The 17,993-nt window shown below is 41.5% G+C and overlaps 1 protein-coding gene across 1 annotated transcript in view; it reads left to right on the forward strand.

Moving 5' to 3' along the window:
• Window positions 1-17,993, forward strand: part of LOC134226837 (chromatin-remodeling ATPase INO80) — a 90,329-nt gene that overhangs the window by 13,887 nt on the left and 58,449 nt on the right. The window contains exons 6-9 of the mRNA XM_062707859.1: window positions 3,504-4,098; window positions 4,305-4,829; window positions 4,885-5,149; window positions 5,212-5,379. Coding sequence (XP_062563843.1) covers window positions 3,504-4,098; window positions 4,305-4,829; window positions 4,885-5,149; window positions 5,212-5,379 — 1,553 coding nt within the window. The remainder of the gene's footprint in view (window positions 1-3,503; window positions 4,099-4,304; window positions 4,830-4,884; window positions 5,150-5,211; window positions 5,380-17,993) is intronic.

Raw genomic sequence — 17,993 nt, forward strand, 5'->3', positions numbered from 1 at the left:
CACCTTGACCGTCTCGCCTAGGACCTCCTCCGCCAACTTCTTGTAGGCGGCGCCCTTTGGCGAGACGCCCCGCTTCAGCTCGAGTATCATCTCGCCCATCCGGGTACGTCTTATTCGACGTACGTCGGCGCCGAGTTCACCGAGCTTGACGTCACTCCTCATCGCCTTCAAAACATCCGAGTACTTAGCCTCGTCCGCCGTGATGACTAGGGCATCGCCCCTGGAGCGATTGGCGCCTACCCTAGACTTCTTGCTACCCTCATTCGCCGGGGCCTTCTTTTCGGCCCTTGACGTCTTCGGTTTCCTCTTGTTCTTGACCAGGGTCCAGGAGGCGTCATTCCCCTCTATTTCCCTGGTCTGGTGCGGCTGAGAACTTTCAGCCTGCCGTAACCCCTTACCACCGTCTTTCCTGAGTGGACGGACCTTTCCAGGTCCTTCCCCCCCCGGTATTGGAGGTACCTGACCGGGGTTCAGCTTCCAGCCCCACTACCCTTGTTCGGGGTAGTAACCCTCCGCGTTTTGGAGCGGCCCCAGGGAGCTCATCCCTGGAGACTGTCTCCCCGTTTTGTGTCTGCTCCGTTGGAGTAGTCACCCCCGACGTACCCGCAAATACTTGAGCCTCAGTCTGGGTAGACTTTGGCACCACCGTCTTAGCTGGCACGCCTTCGGTCGACTCGACCTTGCCTGAGTCCGCGAATCCTTGGGCCTCAGTCTGGGTAGACCTCGACTCCACCGATTTCACGGGTTTACACTTGGCCGTCCTGACCGCCCTCTCCAGCTTGGCGTCCAGCATCGACTTTCGAAGTTTCTGCAAGCTCCTCTTGAGGTCCTTGCTGATATTATGCTTCGATGACGCAAAGTCGATGATGGCGTCCAGCTGTTCCGTCGCCACCTCGAAGGCCGAAAGCCCATCGCGTTTGCGGTTCATCGCCTTCACAAGCCATGGGCCGTCAATAACCCCTTCCGGCGTTTTTATAGCCGAGAGGAAGGTTGAGTGACCCACGCTGGCGCTGCGCACTGAGCTGCCGACTATTGCCTCTGGCCTCCTAGGCGGAGACCTGAACAACCCACCTCTTGCGAAGGGGTTGTCGCCTACACTAGTACCACTAATTGAAGAATTGACTTGGTTTTCCATTTTGGTCCCACGAGTTGCTCGGGAAAAGAGGTCCACCACGCCAGAGCCCAGCATGACGCGGTAAGGGACAATTACTGTGGAGGGTGCCCAGGTACCCCACAGGCTCCGTTAAAGGCCTAGCTTATTATTTCACCCCCCTGGCCATGCATCCCCTCGGCACGGGTCGCTTGACGCCTTGGGATTAGGGGTTAGGGACGATGGTCCCGGTCTAACTCGCAGTGGCCATGGGGAGGGGTCGTCAAGCCCTTGGACAAAGTCCCTGCTGCCCCCATATATGTATGTGTGTATGTGGGTTTATATGTGTAGTGGCGTTATTAAAGTTATTTAAATACGCACGCACCCACAGAAAAGCACACACACACATTGTGTGCTTTTCTGTGGGTGCGTGCGTATTTAAATAAATTTACAGTTTATCAAAACCTTACGTCTGCTCAAAAATTCTGACGTTGAACCGAGAGCCAACACGCACTGAACTAATTAACTTTATTACCGGCCGCGCATTGCAAAACACAAAATTTCGGCAAATCGCGCGATCGTAATGCCGTCCGAAACAAGAGCCAACACGCACTCGTTGCTAGTATTTTCTACATAATTATCAAAAAACTTCCCTATAGTTCTTCATCCTTTTTGGTTAATTTATTTAACCAATGTTTTCAATTGGCATACTTTCCAGTTAAATGGAAAAACGCCAAGTTGTTCCAATTTTGAAGCCGGACAAAAATCCAGCTGAGGCTAGTTATCGCCCAAATAGAATGAAGGTTCATATTAATGACTGTTTCGAAGGAGTAGATGACGATGAGCTGTGGTTTCTTCTGTGTTCAAAATCCAAGTGTCTTTTTATTTCGGTCTAAATTCGTCTTGACCTGGCAACTTAAAACTAATACTACTTCAATATTTTTAGATATAATAGTTCATGTAGAATGTCACTAAACTACTTGCAATTCTACCGGAAACGTTTTGACGCAGTCTTGGTTGTTTGTAGTGGTTCAAATAGTTCAGTTCTTAAGAGTTACGAATTTAATTCCACTCAATAAACTGGATGGACACTCGACTGGATTTGCTCTTCTTGATATAGAGAAAGCATTTGACAGTGTTTGGCATGAAGGTTTGATTGTAAAATTGATGAATTTTAATTTTCCTCTGTACATTATTAAACTGATCCAAAATTATTTATTAGATCGCTCACTGCAGGTAAACTATCAGAATTCGAAATTCGATAGATTACGTGTTCCCCAAGGCAGCATACTTGGGCCCATATTGTATAACATTTTTACTTCTGACTTACCTGATTTACCACCAGGGTGTTCAAAATGTTTGTTTGCAGATGACACGGGATTAATCCGGAGACTTTTGTTCCCATGTAAGCCCTGTCCACAGCGTTTTGATATAGTAAATATGATGACTGCATCTAGGATGCCAGAGAGTGGAACAAAAACGGATTTTAGTAATCACCAGATTCTGCCCTTCTACGCATAATTGTCCCATGTTACCTTTGATAAAATAATCCAAACTCGAGTTGATTTGTCCCACTGAAAAAAATGAAGTAGTCGTTTTATGATAATAGAGACTGAAAAACGTTTATACATAAGTAGTGATCCGTTTTGTTCTGGAAAAGTGTAGTCTACGCTCATTACATTCCAAAAATATTGGTTAAAGTTTCAGATCCAATTGATTCATCGGTGTATTATGGAAAGTGTAAGTTCTCGGATTTACGCTGATGACCTGGCCCAGCGACCCCCTTGTACATCATGAAAATGAAAATGAAAATGAAAATTTCAGATCCAATTGATTCATAAATCGGGACAAATTGACGCTGGATTGATTTTTTTTCAATTGTAACATGGGACAGTTATGCGTAGAATGGCAGAGATTGATGCTAACGTTAAACAAATACTATTTATATGCGACGTCAGATCTTTCGACACGTAAGGGAAATTAATACGTCACTAACTTTCGGCACTTATCCTTGGCCGATTTACTCGAAACAAATTGCATTCGACGAGGATCCTATCCAATTGTTTCCTATTGAAATTTAACCAAATCGGACTATGGAGGCTCAAAATTTCAAAATACTTTTTTTTTATAATGAACGAGTTCGGAGTAATATTAGTTCTACAGTCATATAATCATTAAAGTCGTTTTTTGTAAAATTGATTTGCTTTTTATTGAGTCATGTGGCTACCAATATTAACATGTTCACTTCTTCTTCTGCAATGGGCCGGACCGAGAATCGAACTCGCCATCTTTGGATTGGAAATACTATGCCTTTGCTCGAAAGGCTAACTGAAGATTCCACCCTTGTGTTTACTACATTTTATATTTCCCTATTAGTCTAATCATGTTGCATTTTTATGGTTTATAATTACAGAGCAAATCTCCCGCCTTCATATGATACTTAAACCGTTCATGTTGAGACGTATCAAGAAAGATGTTGAGAACGAGCTCTCTGACAAGATAGAAATAATGGTCTACTGTCCGTTGACGACGCGCCAGAAGTTGCTTTACGTAGCGCTGAAGAAGAAAATTCGGATCGAGGACCTGCTTCACCTAACTGGGCACGGCACGGGCGATGGACATTCGTTCGATAAAAATTTCACGTCCAACCTGATGAACTTGGTGATGCAGTTTCGAAAGGTGTGCAATCATCCGGAATTGTTCGAGCGTCGTGACGCCAAAAGTCCTTTTTTCTGCCGAACTGTGGAATATCCTATTGCGCGATTGGTTTTCAACGAGGCACTTTTGGGCAGATCATTACCGAGCAAAAGACATCTTTTGTTCAACCGGTTTCATGTGTTCAAAGGAGAAAATGTCCATCGAACTCTATTCCATAATCGCGATGGATCAAATGTAAATTACAGCTGCATAGAAGATCTGGGCGTGAACAATGCTTTTTCATTCTCCAGGCTTTGCTCGCTGTCGCCGCTGGAAGTAGAGCGCTTGACCCTAGAAGGGCTGATCTATTTGTGAGTACAGTCATAGTTAATTTATTTCAGCAGACAATATTCATCACATCATATCGGATATCTGATGGGATGTGATGAATTGTCCATGGTAGGAATCCTATCCACGATACGTAGAATTTATCCATTAGGTGCATCTGTGAACAACCATTATCCATGTTAGCAACAGTTTAAATAAAAGTAAAGTAATTAATGTAACTTTTCAACAGTGTCCAACATATACAACGATGGCACCAACATCTCAAACTATTGCATTATCGATGGGTCTGGTGGGAACAACATTCCTCCATCGATTGCATGTTGTTGGAACCATCCTTTGAACGGTGGACGTCAAAATTATTTGCACCGTTTTACAATGTGATGACAGATCTGATTTTCACCGGTACCAGCCAAAACAGCATCTACACCCACACTGAGCATCGGATATGTCCCATGCAGGAAACCATGGAACATCGTATTCTGCGGAGTCGCAAAGCGCTGAAGCTATCAGACAGCGAGCAGCAAATGCTGAAGGCAAGTGCAAGTATGAACTTCGAGGATATCGCTGATATTCCATCAGGTTCGGCTAAAGATAAACATTCCGGAACAAAAGCATCGGTGGCAAATATCCCTGTGCTTCCCGAGTTTATCCACAGGTTACAGGCTGAGCAAACGTTAAAATGCAAACAAACGGAAATGCCCAAATTTCTGTACAGTTTAATCCCACGTGTTGTTAGCTCTGGGAGGAAATATTAGTAAGTATTAACATCCTTGGTTTGCCGGTAGATTGTTAAAACTATTGCATTACAGTTGTGAAAGCCGCGAAGCTGCTTGGACTGCCATCCGTCATGAGCATTGCGAATCTGTTGATGGGTTCCGTTTGGTCAATCAATCTCTCAGTTTGTCGTATCCCAGCGCATTTGGATGGTCGAACATCGTTATTCCCGACAAGCAAACACTGGTTTCCGACGCAGGAAAGTTAGCGGTGTTAGATTCTCTGCTTACACGCTTGAAAGCCCAGGGTCATCGAGTGTTGATTTATTCACAAATGACCAAAATGATTGATTTGTTGGAGGTGAGTACATGTCACGTTTTAGGTGGTCACATTTTAGTAATGTAATTGTTTTTGTTCCGTAGGAATATATGTGGCATAGGAAACATCGTTATATGCGGTTAGATGGTTCTAGTAAAATATCGGCTCGAAGAGACATGGTTGCCGATTTCCAAAATCGTGCTGATATATTTGTCTTCCTACTGTCAACTAGAGCTGGGGGGCTTGGTATCAATTTGACTGCTGCTGATACGGTAAGTGTTTTCAATTGCTATCAAAATTTTGCTGTCAAAAAAAATCATGAAAAATTAATAAGTGGAGGGTATAAGAAGCCTTCACATCGCGAAGCTATGTGGATTGACAATCTCAAGCCTTCGCTGGCAAGACCAATGCTAGGGTACAAGGTATATTTACAGATAAATGTTTGACCATGCGTTATCAGATTAGAATAATTGAATAATTTATCTCAAATGGGGAAATATGAGCACCCCATTTTGAAACAATCAAATAATACGCAAAATAATAAAACTCTTTTGTACAACCTTTAATCATGATTTACTATGAATCTGTTGAGTAATGAGCATATCAAATTTGGGATGTACATTAGGGTGGACCAAACTTATATGAAAAAAAATCAAAATCATTTTTTTCGAGATACATACTTTCCACTTTTTCATCTCTAGGTGGCGCTGTAGTAATTCAATCCCGCTCATTTGTGACAATTACAATCTTTACATTATTGCTATCAAAAAATGAAAACAGTTATAGAATGTAGAGTAAATGTTGGTTTTTCAGCAGCCAGAAACCAATTTTTCTTATGCAAATAGAGTAACCAGAAGTTCAAATTAAAAATAAACCCCGTTAATTTGAATGAGGTACCGCTCGGCAAATGCTGGGTAAAGCGTACCATTGGTACTTCGCGTACCTGAAGGAACAAAATAGACCCCATCTTGCGGTCCTTAGCCTCTTACCCAGCAACTCTTATCCCTACCTCCTCGTGGTGCTGGCCGGTATACGAGCAATCTTAGGGAAGATCGGGTAACCAACCCCGGTGGGAGCTATGGTCGTATGCTGACAGGGAAGGGGGAGGTTTGCTCCTCTCCGGAGGTTCAAATCTTACTGAGCGTCTGTTCTCCATGTCAGAATCGGCTCACAACAGCGTCTGTTCTCCATGTTAGGGGCGGCTGATCATCGTCCGAGTGCCAGCGAGGGACTCTAAGTGAAACTGTGCACCATGGTTCACCGGGAATAAGGAGAAATGCTCCTCCGGAAATTTAGGGGGTTTTGTGTCAGGCCCTGCAAGCCAGCCTTTAGAAAACATAAGCAACCGCGACGAAATGCAAATCTCTCAACTTCATCGGGAGCACACGCATACTCGCCGATGTGCTCAAGGGCCGTGGATTCAGCATCGTAGCGCTGGTTTGTTGGAAGGGATCAATGGTGCGAACGTTTAGAGGTAATCATACCATCTACCAGAGCTGCGGCAACACACACGAGCTGGAAACAGCTTTCATAGTGATGGGCGATATGCAAAGGCGCGTGAACGGGTGGTGGCCAATTAATGAAAGAATGTGTAGGCTGAGGATCAAAGGCCGGTTCTTCAACTTCAGCATGGGCGTAGCCAGGATTTCGAGAAGGGGGGGGGGGGGGCAACTTTTTTGGTCTTCTAAATCGTAGTTTTATAGTAGTTTTATAGAAAACACATGAATATTAACACATGAAACCAAATCCAAACCAAATCGAAACAATAATGATTCAAACAATAATGGATTTAAAAATGCGTGATTTATTGCTCATCAGATATTTTTAAATAAAGTGAGAAAAATATTAACGAACTTAGTATTCAGAAAGAATATAAAATCGGCTATAAAAATTATTAAAAAAATCCTGCATTCTTCCATAAGTCTTGTCTTATGCATTCTTCCATAAGTTTAAGAAAACTAGAACCATACATCTGAATTTCTAAACAAATCCTCTCTGAAATGATATTTATTATAAAATAGACAGAAAAATCAATATGCAAGCTTTCTCCAGGAATTCCTTCGACAATTGCTCCTGGCATTCTATCCTAAATTCTATCAGGGATTATTTAGGAATGCCTCCAGCAACTTATTCGGCAGTGTCCTCAGGAATTCCACCATCAATTTTGCCGGGAATTGATCCGAAAGTTCCACCATTATTTACTTCAAGAAAATCTTCACGAACTTCTTTATAAGTTCTGCAGAATTCCCTGCAATAATTCAAATAATTTCGTGCTGTTTCCCATAATTTTTAAGAATAAGAATATTCCGTGGAAATTCCGCAGAATTGCCAGTAAACATTCCTGAGAATTTCACGAAAATCTTCGAATTTCTTGTGTAAATTCCATAAAATTTTCCGTGAATTGTTTCGAATAATTTCTTGTGAAAATTTCAAAGAATTTCTCCAGGAATTCCACCGGAAATTTATACAGAAATTATACCGAAAATGAAATCAACAATGGAATTTTCGGAGGAATTCCTAGATTAATTCGCAATGAAATCCTGAAAGAATTCCGGTGGAAACTTCAAGATTTCCACTGGGAGATCCTCCAGGAGTTTCTCCGAAAATTCCTCCTGGAATTCTTCCAGGAGTTCCACCGGCATTTCCAATTTCTCTAGGATTTCCTTCGAGAATTATTCCGGTAGTTCTATCGGCAGTTCCTCTGAAAATTCTTTCGGGAATTTCGGCAGAATTGGAATTTATTGAGGCTTCTTCAGGAATTTATATAGATTTTCCACCAGAAGCTCCTCTGAGAATTTCTCTGCGAGCTCCTCAGGGAATTCTCCGGGAGGTCCTCTGATGGTGATGATGGTCCAGCTACAAACCCTAACAAAGGTTTCTGCTAGACGAGATTTGTCTATAAGATGAATTCTCTTGTTTCCGAGAATGCTTCTGGTAGTTTCCCCGGGGTTCCTTTGAAAATTCTCCCGGGAGTTTCTTCAGAAATTCTTCCAGAAAATTCCTTCGAGAGTTCCTCCGGGAATTCTACCAGCAATTCATCCGGAAATTCCTCCGGGAGTTCCACCAGAAGCTATTCCAGGAAATTATTCAGGCTTTTTTTTCAGGAAATCATTTAGGCTTTCTTCAGAAATTAAGCTGGAAAATCCTCCAGAAGTTCTTCCGATAGTTTCTCTGGGAGCTCATCCGGGAGGTCCTCTAGGAATTCTTCTAGGAGTTCCTCCTGAAATACCTCCGGGAGTTCTTACGGGAGCTCCTCCGGCAGTTCCTTCGGGAATTCCTCCGGGAGATCTACCAGCAGTTTCTACGAGAATCCCTCCGGGAGTTTCACCGGCAGTTTCTCCGGGTGTTTCTCTGAAAAGGAACTCCCGGAGGAACTCCCAGAGTAATTTCCGGAGGAACTCCCGGGGGAACTTCTGGAGGAATTTGTTGAAGAACTACAAGAAGAATTTCCGGAGGAAATCTCGTAAGAATTCTTGGATTAACTCCCAAAGGAACTTCCGTAAGAATTCCAGGAGGAACTCCGGGAAGAATTCTTAAAAGAACCTCCCGGAGGAATTCCCGTAAGAACTCCCAGAGAAATTCTCCGAGGAACTTCTGGAGGAATTTGTAGATAATTGCCTAAAGAAATGCTAAATGAATTCCTGGAAGAAAGCCTGATTGAATTCCGGAAGGAACTACTGGTGGAAAGGAACATCCGGTGGAATACCCTAGAGGGAGAGAAAAAATATTTCTGAAGGAACTTCCGAAATCCCATTTCCCGTGAAATTCCTGCCAAATATCGTCCAGGAATTCCCTGTAAAGTTCCTGGAGGTATTACCGGAGAATTTCTTGGAAAAACTCCTGGAAGAACTCCCGGAGGAACTCCCACAAGCAGTTCCGAAGGAATTCCCACATGGAAGTCCAGAAATAATTCTTAGAGAAGTTCCTAAAGAAATTTCCGAAAAAATATCTGAAGGAATTCCCAGAAAAATACCAGGAGGAGTTAATGCAGAAATTCCTAGATGAAATCCTGAAAGTATTCCCAGATGAATTGCTGAAGAAAATCCCTGCGGATTGTTCCGAAGAAATTTCTGGAAGAACTCTTGGCAGATATCCGAGTAAATTCCGAGTGAAGTCCGGAAGGAATTCTAGTACACTTCCGCGGAAAATCTCCCGGGAAAATTCCTGAAGAAATTCCTGGAGAAGTACCTGAAGAAACTCCCGAAAAAAATACCTGTAAGAATTTCTGGGGAAATACTTGGACGAATTCCAGGAGAAATTCATGAAGATATTTCTAGAGGATTTCTTGAAGAATATTCTGAAGTAATTGCGAAAAGAATTCCAGATTGGAATGCTAGATGACTTCGCTATTGAATGTGTGGAGGTATTCCCGGAAAATTTCCTGGAAGTAATCCCGGAGGAATTAAAGGAAGAGTTCCGAGAGGAATGGCCGGAGAAGTTCCTAGAAGAATTTCCGAAGGAACTTTTTATAGATTTACAAATGAAATTATGGAGCTAAATTGGAGGATTTCCGTCATATATTTTTTAAGAAACTTCTGGTAGAATTTTGGGAAGAAATTCCGTATGTATTCTTGACGGAACTCTCGAATGCATGCCTGAAGGAAATGCCGGATTCTTCCTGAAGTGAGAATAGCCGAAGAAATATCTAGAAGTAAATCTTGGAGAGAAGAAAAGAAATCTTCAAGGAATTTCCTCGTGAATTTCTTAAAAAAAAAATGAGTGGGGGGTTTCTAGATAAGGAGGAATCACAATTACATGAGAAGGATTTTCGAACGATTTTCAGAGGAATTTGTGGATAACTTTCCGGAGGAATTCAGAAGTTCCCAGGGGAGCTTCTAGAAGGATTTCAAGGAGAATTTTTGAGTCCGAAATGTTTCGAGTTGTTTTGAACTTTCATATATTATCCCAAGCAGCACATATGTGGCATAGGGATTTATGTAACCTAAATGCAACTGAATTTGGTCACATTTGAGTTGCAGCAACCTAATCGGTCCGAATTGTGCTGCTAGGGATGGATCCTGGATGCCCTAATAAGTTTTGGGAATCTTTTGAATTTCAACCACCTATTTCTGTATATGATTGGATCGTAAAGTGCACATGTTTGAGGGAATTCATTTCAGTACCCGTTCAATCTTTCCACAATTTAGGGGGGGACGGCCCCCTGCCACCACCCCCCCTTGGCTACGCCCTTGAACTTCAGCATAATCAACGTTTATAGCCCACACTCCGGAATCACTGATGATGATAAGGACGCATTCTAGGCGCAGCTGGAACGTGAGTACGACAGCTGCCCAAGCCACGACGTCAAAATCATCATAGGAGATTTGAACGCTCAGGTTGCCCAAGAGGAGGAGTTTAGACCGACTATCGGGAAGTTCAGCGCTCACCGGCTGACGAACGAAAACGGCCTACGACTAATTGATTTCGCCGCCTCCAAGAATATGGCCATTCGCAGCATCTACTTCCAACACAGCCTCCCGTATCGGTACACCTGGAGATCACCACTGCAGACAGAATCACAAATCGACAACGTTCTGATTGATGGACGGCACTTCTCCGACATTATCGACGTCAGGACATATCGTGGCGCTAACATCGACTCTGACCACTATCTGGTGATGGTTAAACTGCGCCCAAAACTATCCGTCATCAACAATGTTCGGTACCGACGACAGCCGCGGTACGACCTAGAGCGACTGAAGCAACCTGATGTCGCCACTGCATACGTGCAGCATCTCGAGGCAGCGTTGCCGGAAGAGGGAGATCTCGATGGGGCCCCTCTTGAGGACTGCTGGAATACAGTCAAAGCAGCCAATAACGACGCAGAGGAGAACAATGTCGGGTATATGGGACGAAGTCGACGGAACGATTGGTTCGACGAAGAGTGCAGACAGATTTTGGAGGAGAAGGACGCAGCGCGGGCGGTCGCGCTGCAGCAAGGTATCCGGCAGAACGTGGAACGTTATAGACGGAAGCGGAGACAACAGACCCGCCTTTTTCAGGAGAAGAAAAGCCGCCTGGAAGAAGCGAAGTGCGAGGAGATGGAACAGCTGTGCCGTTCTCAACAAACACGCAAGTTCTATCAGAAGCTCAACGCATCCCGCAAAGGCTTCGTGCCGCGAGCCGAAATCTGCAGGGATAAGGATGGGATCATCTTGACGGACGAACGTGTGGTGATCGAAAGGTGGAAGCAGCACTACGAGGAACATTTGAATGGCGCTGAGAGTACAGGCAGTGAAAGTCAAGGCAGCGGGGGAGATAACGACGTCAGTTCAGCGGACGATGGAAGCCAACCAGCCCCCACCTTGAGGGAAGGTAAGGATGCCATTCAACAGCTGAAGACCAATAAAGCAACTGGTAAGAATGGTATCGGAGCTGAGCTCATTAAGATGGGCCCAGAAAAGCTGGCCACTTGCCTGTATAAATTGATAGTCAGAATCTGGGAAACTGAACAACTACCTGAGGAGCGGAAGGAAGGGGTTATACGCTCCATCTACAAGAAAGGCGACAAACTGGAGTGTGAGAACTTTCGAGCGATCACCATCCTTAATGCCGCCTACAAAGTGCATCATGATGTCCCAGATTATCTTCCGTCGTCTGTCACCATTAGTGAATGAGTTCGTGGGAAGTGATCAAGCCGGCTTCGTTGACGGCCGCTCGACAACGGACCAGATCTTTACTGTACGGCAAATCCTTCAAAAATGCCGTGAATACCAGGTCCCAACGCACCATCTGTTCGTTGATTTCAAGGCGGCGTACGACAGTATAGACCGCGTAGAGCTATGGAAACTTATGGACGAGAACAGCTTCCCTGGCAAGCTTACCAGACTGATCAAAGCAACGGTGCATGGTGTGCAAAACTGTGTGAACTGTGGGCGAACACTCCAGTTCGTTCGAATCGCGCCGGGGGCTAAGACAAGGCGATGGACTTTCGTGCCTGTTGTTCAACGTTGCGCTAGAAGGTGTCATGCGGAGAATCGGGTGTAACAGCCAGGGTACGATTTTCAACAGATCCAGTCAATTTATTTGTTTCGCGGATGACATGGACATTGTCGGCCGAACATTTGCAAAGGTGGCACAACTGTACACCTGCCTGAAACGTGACGCAATAAAAGTTGGACTGGTGGTGAATGCGTCAAAGACAAAGTACATATGCTTGCGGGCGGGACAGAGCGCGACAGGGCCCGCCTGGGAAGCAGTGTTACGATAGACGGGGATACCTTCGAGGTGGTCGAGGAATTCGTCTACCTCGGATCCTTGCTAACGGCTGTTAGCAAGTGAAATGTTAGTTAGTCGTGAAATACGATCAAAAAAGATTCGCGGTCAAAAAAGATTCGCCACCGCACCAAATGTGTACAAGACGCTAAGTGTTGTAGGGGTGAATTTATTTCTTTTCAAAATTTTATTTTGGTAGAATGTGGCAAGGTAAAATATTTCTCAGCATTGTTTCTTATGCGAAACACACTTTCTATAAAACGTGTAATCTCGTCGAGCAATGCAAAATTTAAACATTTTTAGTAACATAGTGAACGTATAAGTAATGTAGGTGATGTTATACTAACTGCGTTGAAATAAATAAGTTTGAAAATTAGACATTCTAACATGAACTTACAAATGGGGCAAGATGTCAGCACATACTGAAGGGCATAGTTCGTATTCAAAACATATTTTCCATTGCTGGTTTAATAATTTTAAGGTTACTTTTGCCATAATGATGTTATTTGTTTATTGAAAATGTCTATTTTTTGTCTTCAAAAAAGCAATACTCAGACGGCTTGTTTTTATAAGAATTTGTAGACATTTTTGAATGTAGAACCATTTCTTCATCCAAGGCTCAAACTTTTTTTTTATTCACTATAATCATTGGAAATAAAGCTATCTATTTGTGTGTAATTCAATATTGGGAATAAAAACATTATTAATTGCAGTATTTAAAGGTGACCCATCTTGCCCCGCTGTTTGACCTATCTTACCTCGTCATTTTTTGATTGACAGAAAAAAAGACTTCTACTTTAATGACTCGAAATTGAATAAAAAGTGGAGTTTTTGTTATTTCATACCTCTGGCTTACAGATTATGAGCTATTTTTATAGATCCATGTTGTTGAAAGTTGTTGAAAAAATGTTTCTGTTGAGTTGAAGTTGAAAAGTTGAATTAAAATGTTTCTGTTTTAAGATATTCAGTATTCGCCTTAGGCGACCCATCTTGCCCCATCATACCCTGCTTAAAAGCTATCGATCATCTATTGCACGCTTAGCTCATGGTAGTATACGAGTAGCATGTAAAAAGTAAAATTTGTGAATATACTAATTTAGCATTAAGGTGTACATATGTGTTTTTATTCATCAGTAATCTCCCATTCTTGACCAACATGTACCCATCATTTTGAACGTGTAACTTCAATTTGCCACCAAAACATTTGCATCATCGGAGACGAGCCAGCCTCGGGCTGAAAGTCTCCCTAATAAAGACATACAAAAAAACATTTGCAACATGATATAATGCGACATAATGAAGATAATATTAAAGAATATTCTAAAACCCAGATTAATCCACCTACAGTGAGATTTTGACCCTTCCTTAATTAAAAGGAAATATTTTCAGAATCCAGTATTTAAAACGAGATTAAACTACTCAACCTCCCAGGGCGATAGAAAGTGTAAATGACAAATTAATTGCCTACCAAAAGGCGGATTCCATGCGTTGAGTGACAACAAAACGAATGATTCCGCACTGTACGTCAGGTTGCCTATTTATCAGGCGCTCGTCGGATTGAATAGCTTTTGTAACATGTGGTAACGATGGCAGCATGTATACTCGTAATTTCCAGAGATCTTGATATTAATTAATCCAGAACTAACTTAATCAGTCATTGATCTGAACGAAACTCAATAGCGTTCAATAATAACATATATTTTGCCTTATGGCTGCCTAATTTTGTAAAACTAATGATGTTTAATACCTTAAAAATGAGCGAGATTTATATGGTAGTATTTTTTTTAATTTGCACACATACGCACACATACATGCATATATGTGGTCTATTAGTATCACAAAACCTGCTCACATTTGTTATCTAGCTTCCACTAAAGAAATTTTTGAAATCCCTTCAAATTTTTACGTTTTTGCTTTTCTGAGAAGGTTTTGTGGTACATGCTTCTATATGTTCCTCAATTAAAATCAATTGTTTCTTTGAAACAAATCCGAAAAATAAGCATATTTTCATATCATATCACTTGTTGTAATTATATTTTCAATATTAAAGTGAATTTGTTTCAATTGCCATACATTTTATTTCATAGTTCAAGAGGTTTATTGATAGATTAATACATAACACGCCTGCGTAACGCATACGAAGTGAAATTATAGACACTTCCGAAGGAAGGGTCAAAAATGTAATACCATGCAAAAGTTCAAAAAACGAGAATGGGTTTTTGGCCAGCTATTGGTTCTAGCTACCCCATCATGTGGCGTTTGAGTTTGCAGTTAAAATGGCTTCTATTTAGCAAAACTAGTACCCACAGTCACAATGTAGGTACATAAACAACGTGAAAATGAGTGAGTAAAAAAGGAAACCCATCTTCAACCAAAATTAGAGAGCGATTGCACATTAGGATGTACCCGGGTAGAAGAAAACAGCAAAATAATATCAAATTTTGCTATTAATATATGAATAACTGAATAGCAAAATCTGCTATTAGTTTGTTTGATATAGTTGCTAAAATAGCAAAAATAATAACAGACATTGCTCTAGCAAATAACTCATAAATAACTCATTTTGCTATTATAATAACAAACCAATAGCAAAATATTTGAAGAAAAGAAAATATCAAAATTAGTTATTATTGGTATGTTGAAAATGCAAATGATAAATGAATAACAAACTTTGCTATGATTGCAAAATGTGTTCTTCATTTGTTGTTCTGCTCCTTCTTACAATAACATATAAATAACTTATTTTACTATTATAACAAAATTTGTTGTTGGAATGTTATTTTATGTTATTTATGAATAACATAAGAATAACTAAATCTGATATCATAGCAAAATTTGTTATTATTATGTTATTTGTTTGTTATTCACCTCTACCCGGGTACCCGGGTAGAAGATAATAGCTCATTAACAGTAAAACGTGTTATTGATAACAAAACATGATATGAACTTGTTTGAAATAAGAGTAAAAATAACAAGCGAAAATAATAAAAATTTGCACCGAAATATCATAAAAATATAAGGTTTGACTATTAAGAAGAACTTATTAATATCTTGAGCTATTAGTTTGTTCTCGTTAATAGCAAAACCTGATATTTTTATGACATTTTGGTGCACATTTTTGCTTGTTATTTTACTCTTATTTCAAACAAGTTCATATCATGTTTTGTTATCAATATCACGGTTTCTACCCGGGTAGTGGATCGTATAGCTCAAAATTATTTTCTAATTGAAAACTTTCTTACTAATATAGAAACTAGTCAAAGTTGTATACCATTATCTTCTTTATCTTCTATTCTATATACAGTCCCTTCCAGATTTTGGCAACACGACCGGATTTTAATGTTGCCAAAATGGGGATGTTGCCAAAAACGGGAAAAAAATTTCATACAAAATTTCAATTTTTTTTTTGTTTGCCTGGTTGAAGCTAAACACTTAGAATATGTACTACAAAGTATGTGAAGTGTGTTTAAGTGATGCATGGCATCATATTTGTCATTTTTGCGATATTATTCATAACTTGGAGATTGTAGCTCAAACAAAATTAAAACAAACTCAAGAATGGTAATCAAAACATATGTAACTGATTAATAATAATAATATTTGAAATTAACAATAGCGTCGGCCATGTCCTTACAAAAAAATTGTAGTAATAAAAAAAACGTTTCTAAAGTACAGTAGCCGCTCGATAACTGCAAAATGTTTAACGAAAGCCGTTCGATAACTGCAACGCATTCTAGACGTCAAATGTTGTCAATCGACGTCAGATGCACATTTACAGCTCAATGCAGCTGTCATTGAGTTTGACACCAGTTTGAAGTTTTGCGGTCCGATAACTGCAAAACTGTTGCAACTATCGAATTGCAGTTAAAAAGCATTGCAGTTAAATGTAAAGTTAAATGTAAAATTGCGTCCACTGTAGTCCTGAGCTGACTTCAATCTGACATCTCATATAAAATTTAGTCCTCCGAAAATGCTTGTTTTTATCATAATTCTCTATATAAATCAAATAGCGATCCGACGGATACAAGATGACTAAATGTGCTACAAATTTCGGACATTGGTCAAGCGTATCCAATGTAGTGTGAGTATGGATTACTTACCCTCGACTCACTAAAACCAAATCCCTTTGCACTAGTCGGTCTCCTAGCACTCAACCCAGGAATATTTCAGGCGGCAATGACTGATCCATGCGCACTATGTGCACCTCGCACTACGAGTGATAGTGTGGCCAATTGGAAGCTGGAAGACCATTTGCGGCATGCCACCTCTGACACTCGATAGCAGTCAACCTACTGGTGCTCGCTGCAGCTTATCGCACTCCAGTTCTCCATGCTAGTGATTAACACGTTGAAGACGAAGTAGGCTCAAGAGAAGACAACGGCTATTCGACAAAAACAAGGTGGTTGAAGAATTCGTGTACTTGGGCTCACTTGACCTCCGATAACGATATCAGCAGACAAATTCGGAGACGCAACGTGGCAGGAAAGTGTACGTACGAGATCAATGCTTGTGGAGGACCAACGAGCACTTGGAGTAAAAATGGTTCTCTACAACGATCCGACAGGCACAATAAGGCGAGGTGTGCAGCGATCAAGGTAGATCGATCAGGTGGAAGACGATTTACGGACCCTCCGTAGACTGCGTGACTGTTAACGTACAGCAGTAGACGGAGACGACTGTTAAATACCGCAGAGGCCACTCACTCAGGCCTTAGGCTGAATAAATAATAATAAAACCACATGTGACGCATCACTCGCCTATCGAAGCAGCTAGAATTACACCAGCGATCTCATGGGAACTTCACTCTGATACTTCGCCATCACAAACAAAACACACGAGAGCAGGCATTGGAAGTGTGAGTGAGCATTGTGAGCATTGATCTTTTGCAATCTATGCTACATCCATAGCCAATAAGTGAACTGCCTCATTCAGATGGATGTCAAACAATGAGTAGGAGCGATCGTTGCTATGATAAACAATAAGCGACACCGTCTAACAAGCCAAGCCCTGGTGAGGTATCCATGTAAGCAACGATTTCGTACCCCGCTTGCTCTAGTACAATGAAACCAAACAATCAAACCACATCATGCGTTCTTCTTTATTCGCCCTTCTTTCAAGGTGATAAGATAGTCGAGAGAAGTATCAACGCCTCCCATTCAGTGTACTAGAGTTCCAGACTCATGGAGGTCTTCATTTTTAGAATGCTTGAATGACTTCTTCTATCAGCGCACCGGAACGACGCTCATTGTTGTGTTACCAAGTGATTCGCTTCACTCAATCAGCTTCCATTGGTGAGCATTGAAGATCAATAAACGATGAATCATCGCACATTCAATTTCAAAGATCTTAGGAAGCTCATAACTTGCCCCCCGGCAGAGCATCAAGTAGGCTTAGATTAACCCGATTTTTTTTTCATGATCTGATTTAAGTCAATGCCTGCTCGAGAGCTTTACGGTTACATGTTACCAAACTCTTACCATTAGTATTGAACTGTTGGCAAACATGCTGGAATCAAAAGGCTCGTTATGCAATTGACACATGTAATTGATGGCTAGACAGCGCATTTAGAAAATAGAATGTGCCAATCACTTGCATATAAACCTACGGGGGTTGCTTGTTACTGGATCACTCAGACAGTATCGGTTGCATTGTGATGTAAACAGCGGGCTTC

Source organism: Armigeres subalbatus, chromosome 3 (genome assembly GCF_024139115.2).
Source record: "Armigeres subalbatus isolate Guangzhou_Male chromosome 3, GZ_Asu_2, whole genome shotgun sequence".
Lineage (NCBI taxonomy): Eukaryota > Metazoa > Arthropoda > Insecta > Diptera > Culicidae > Armigeres > Armigeres subalbatus.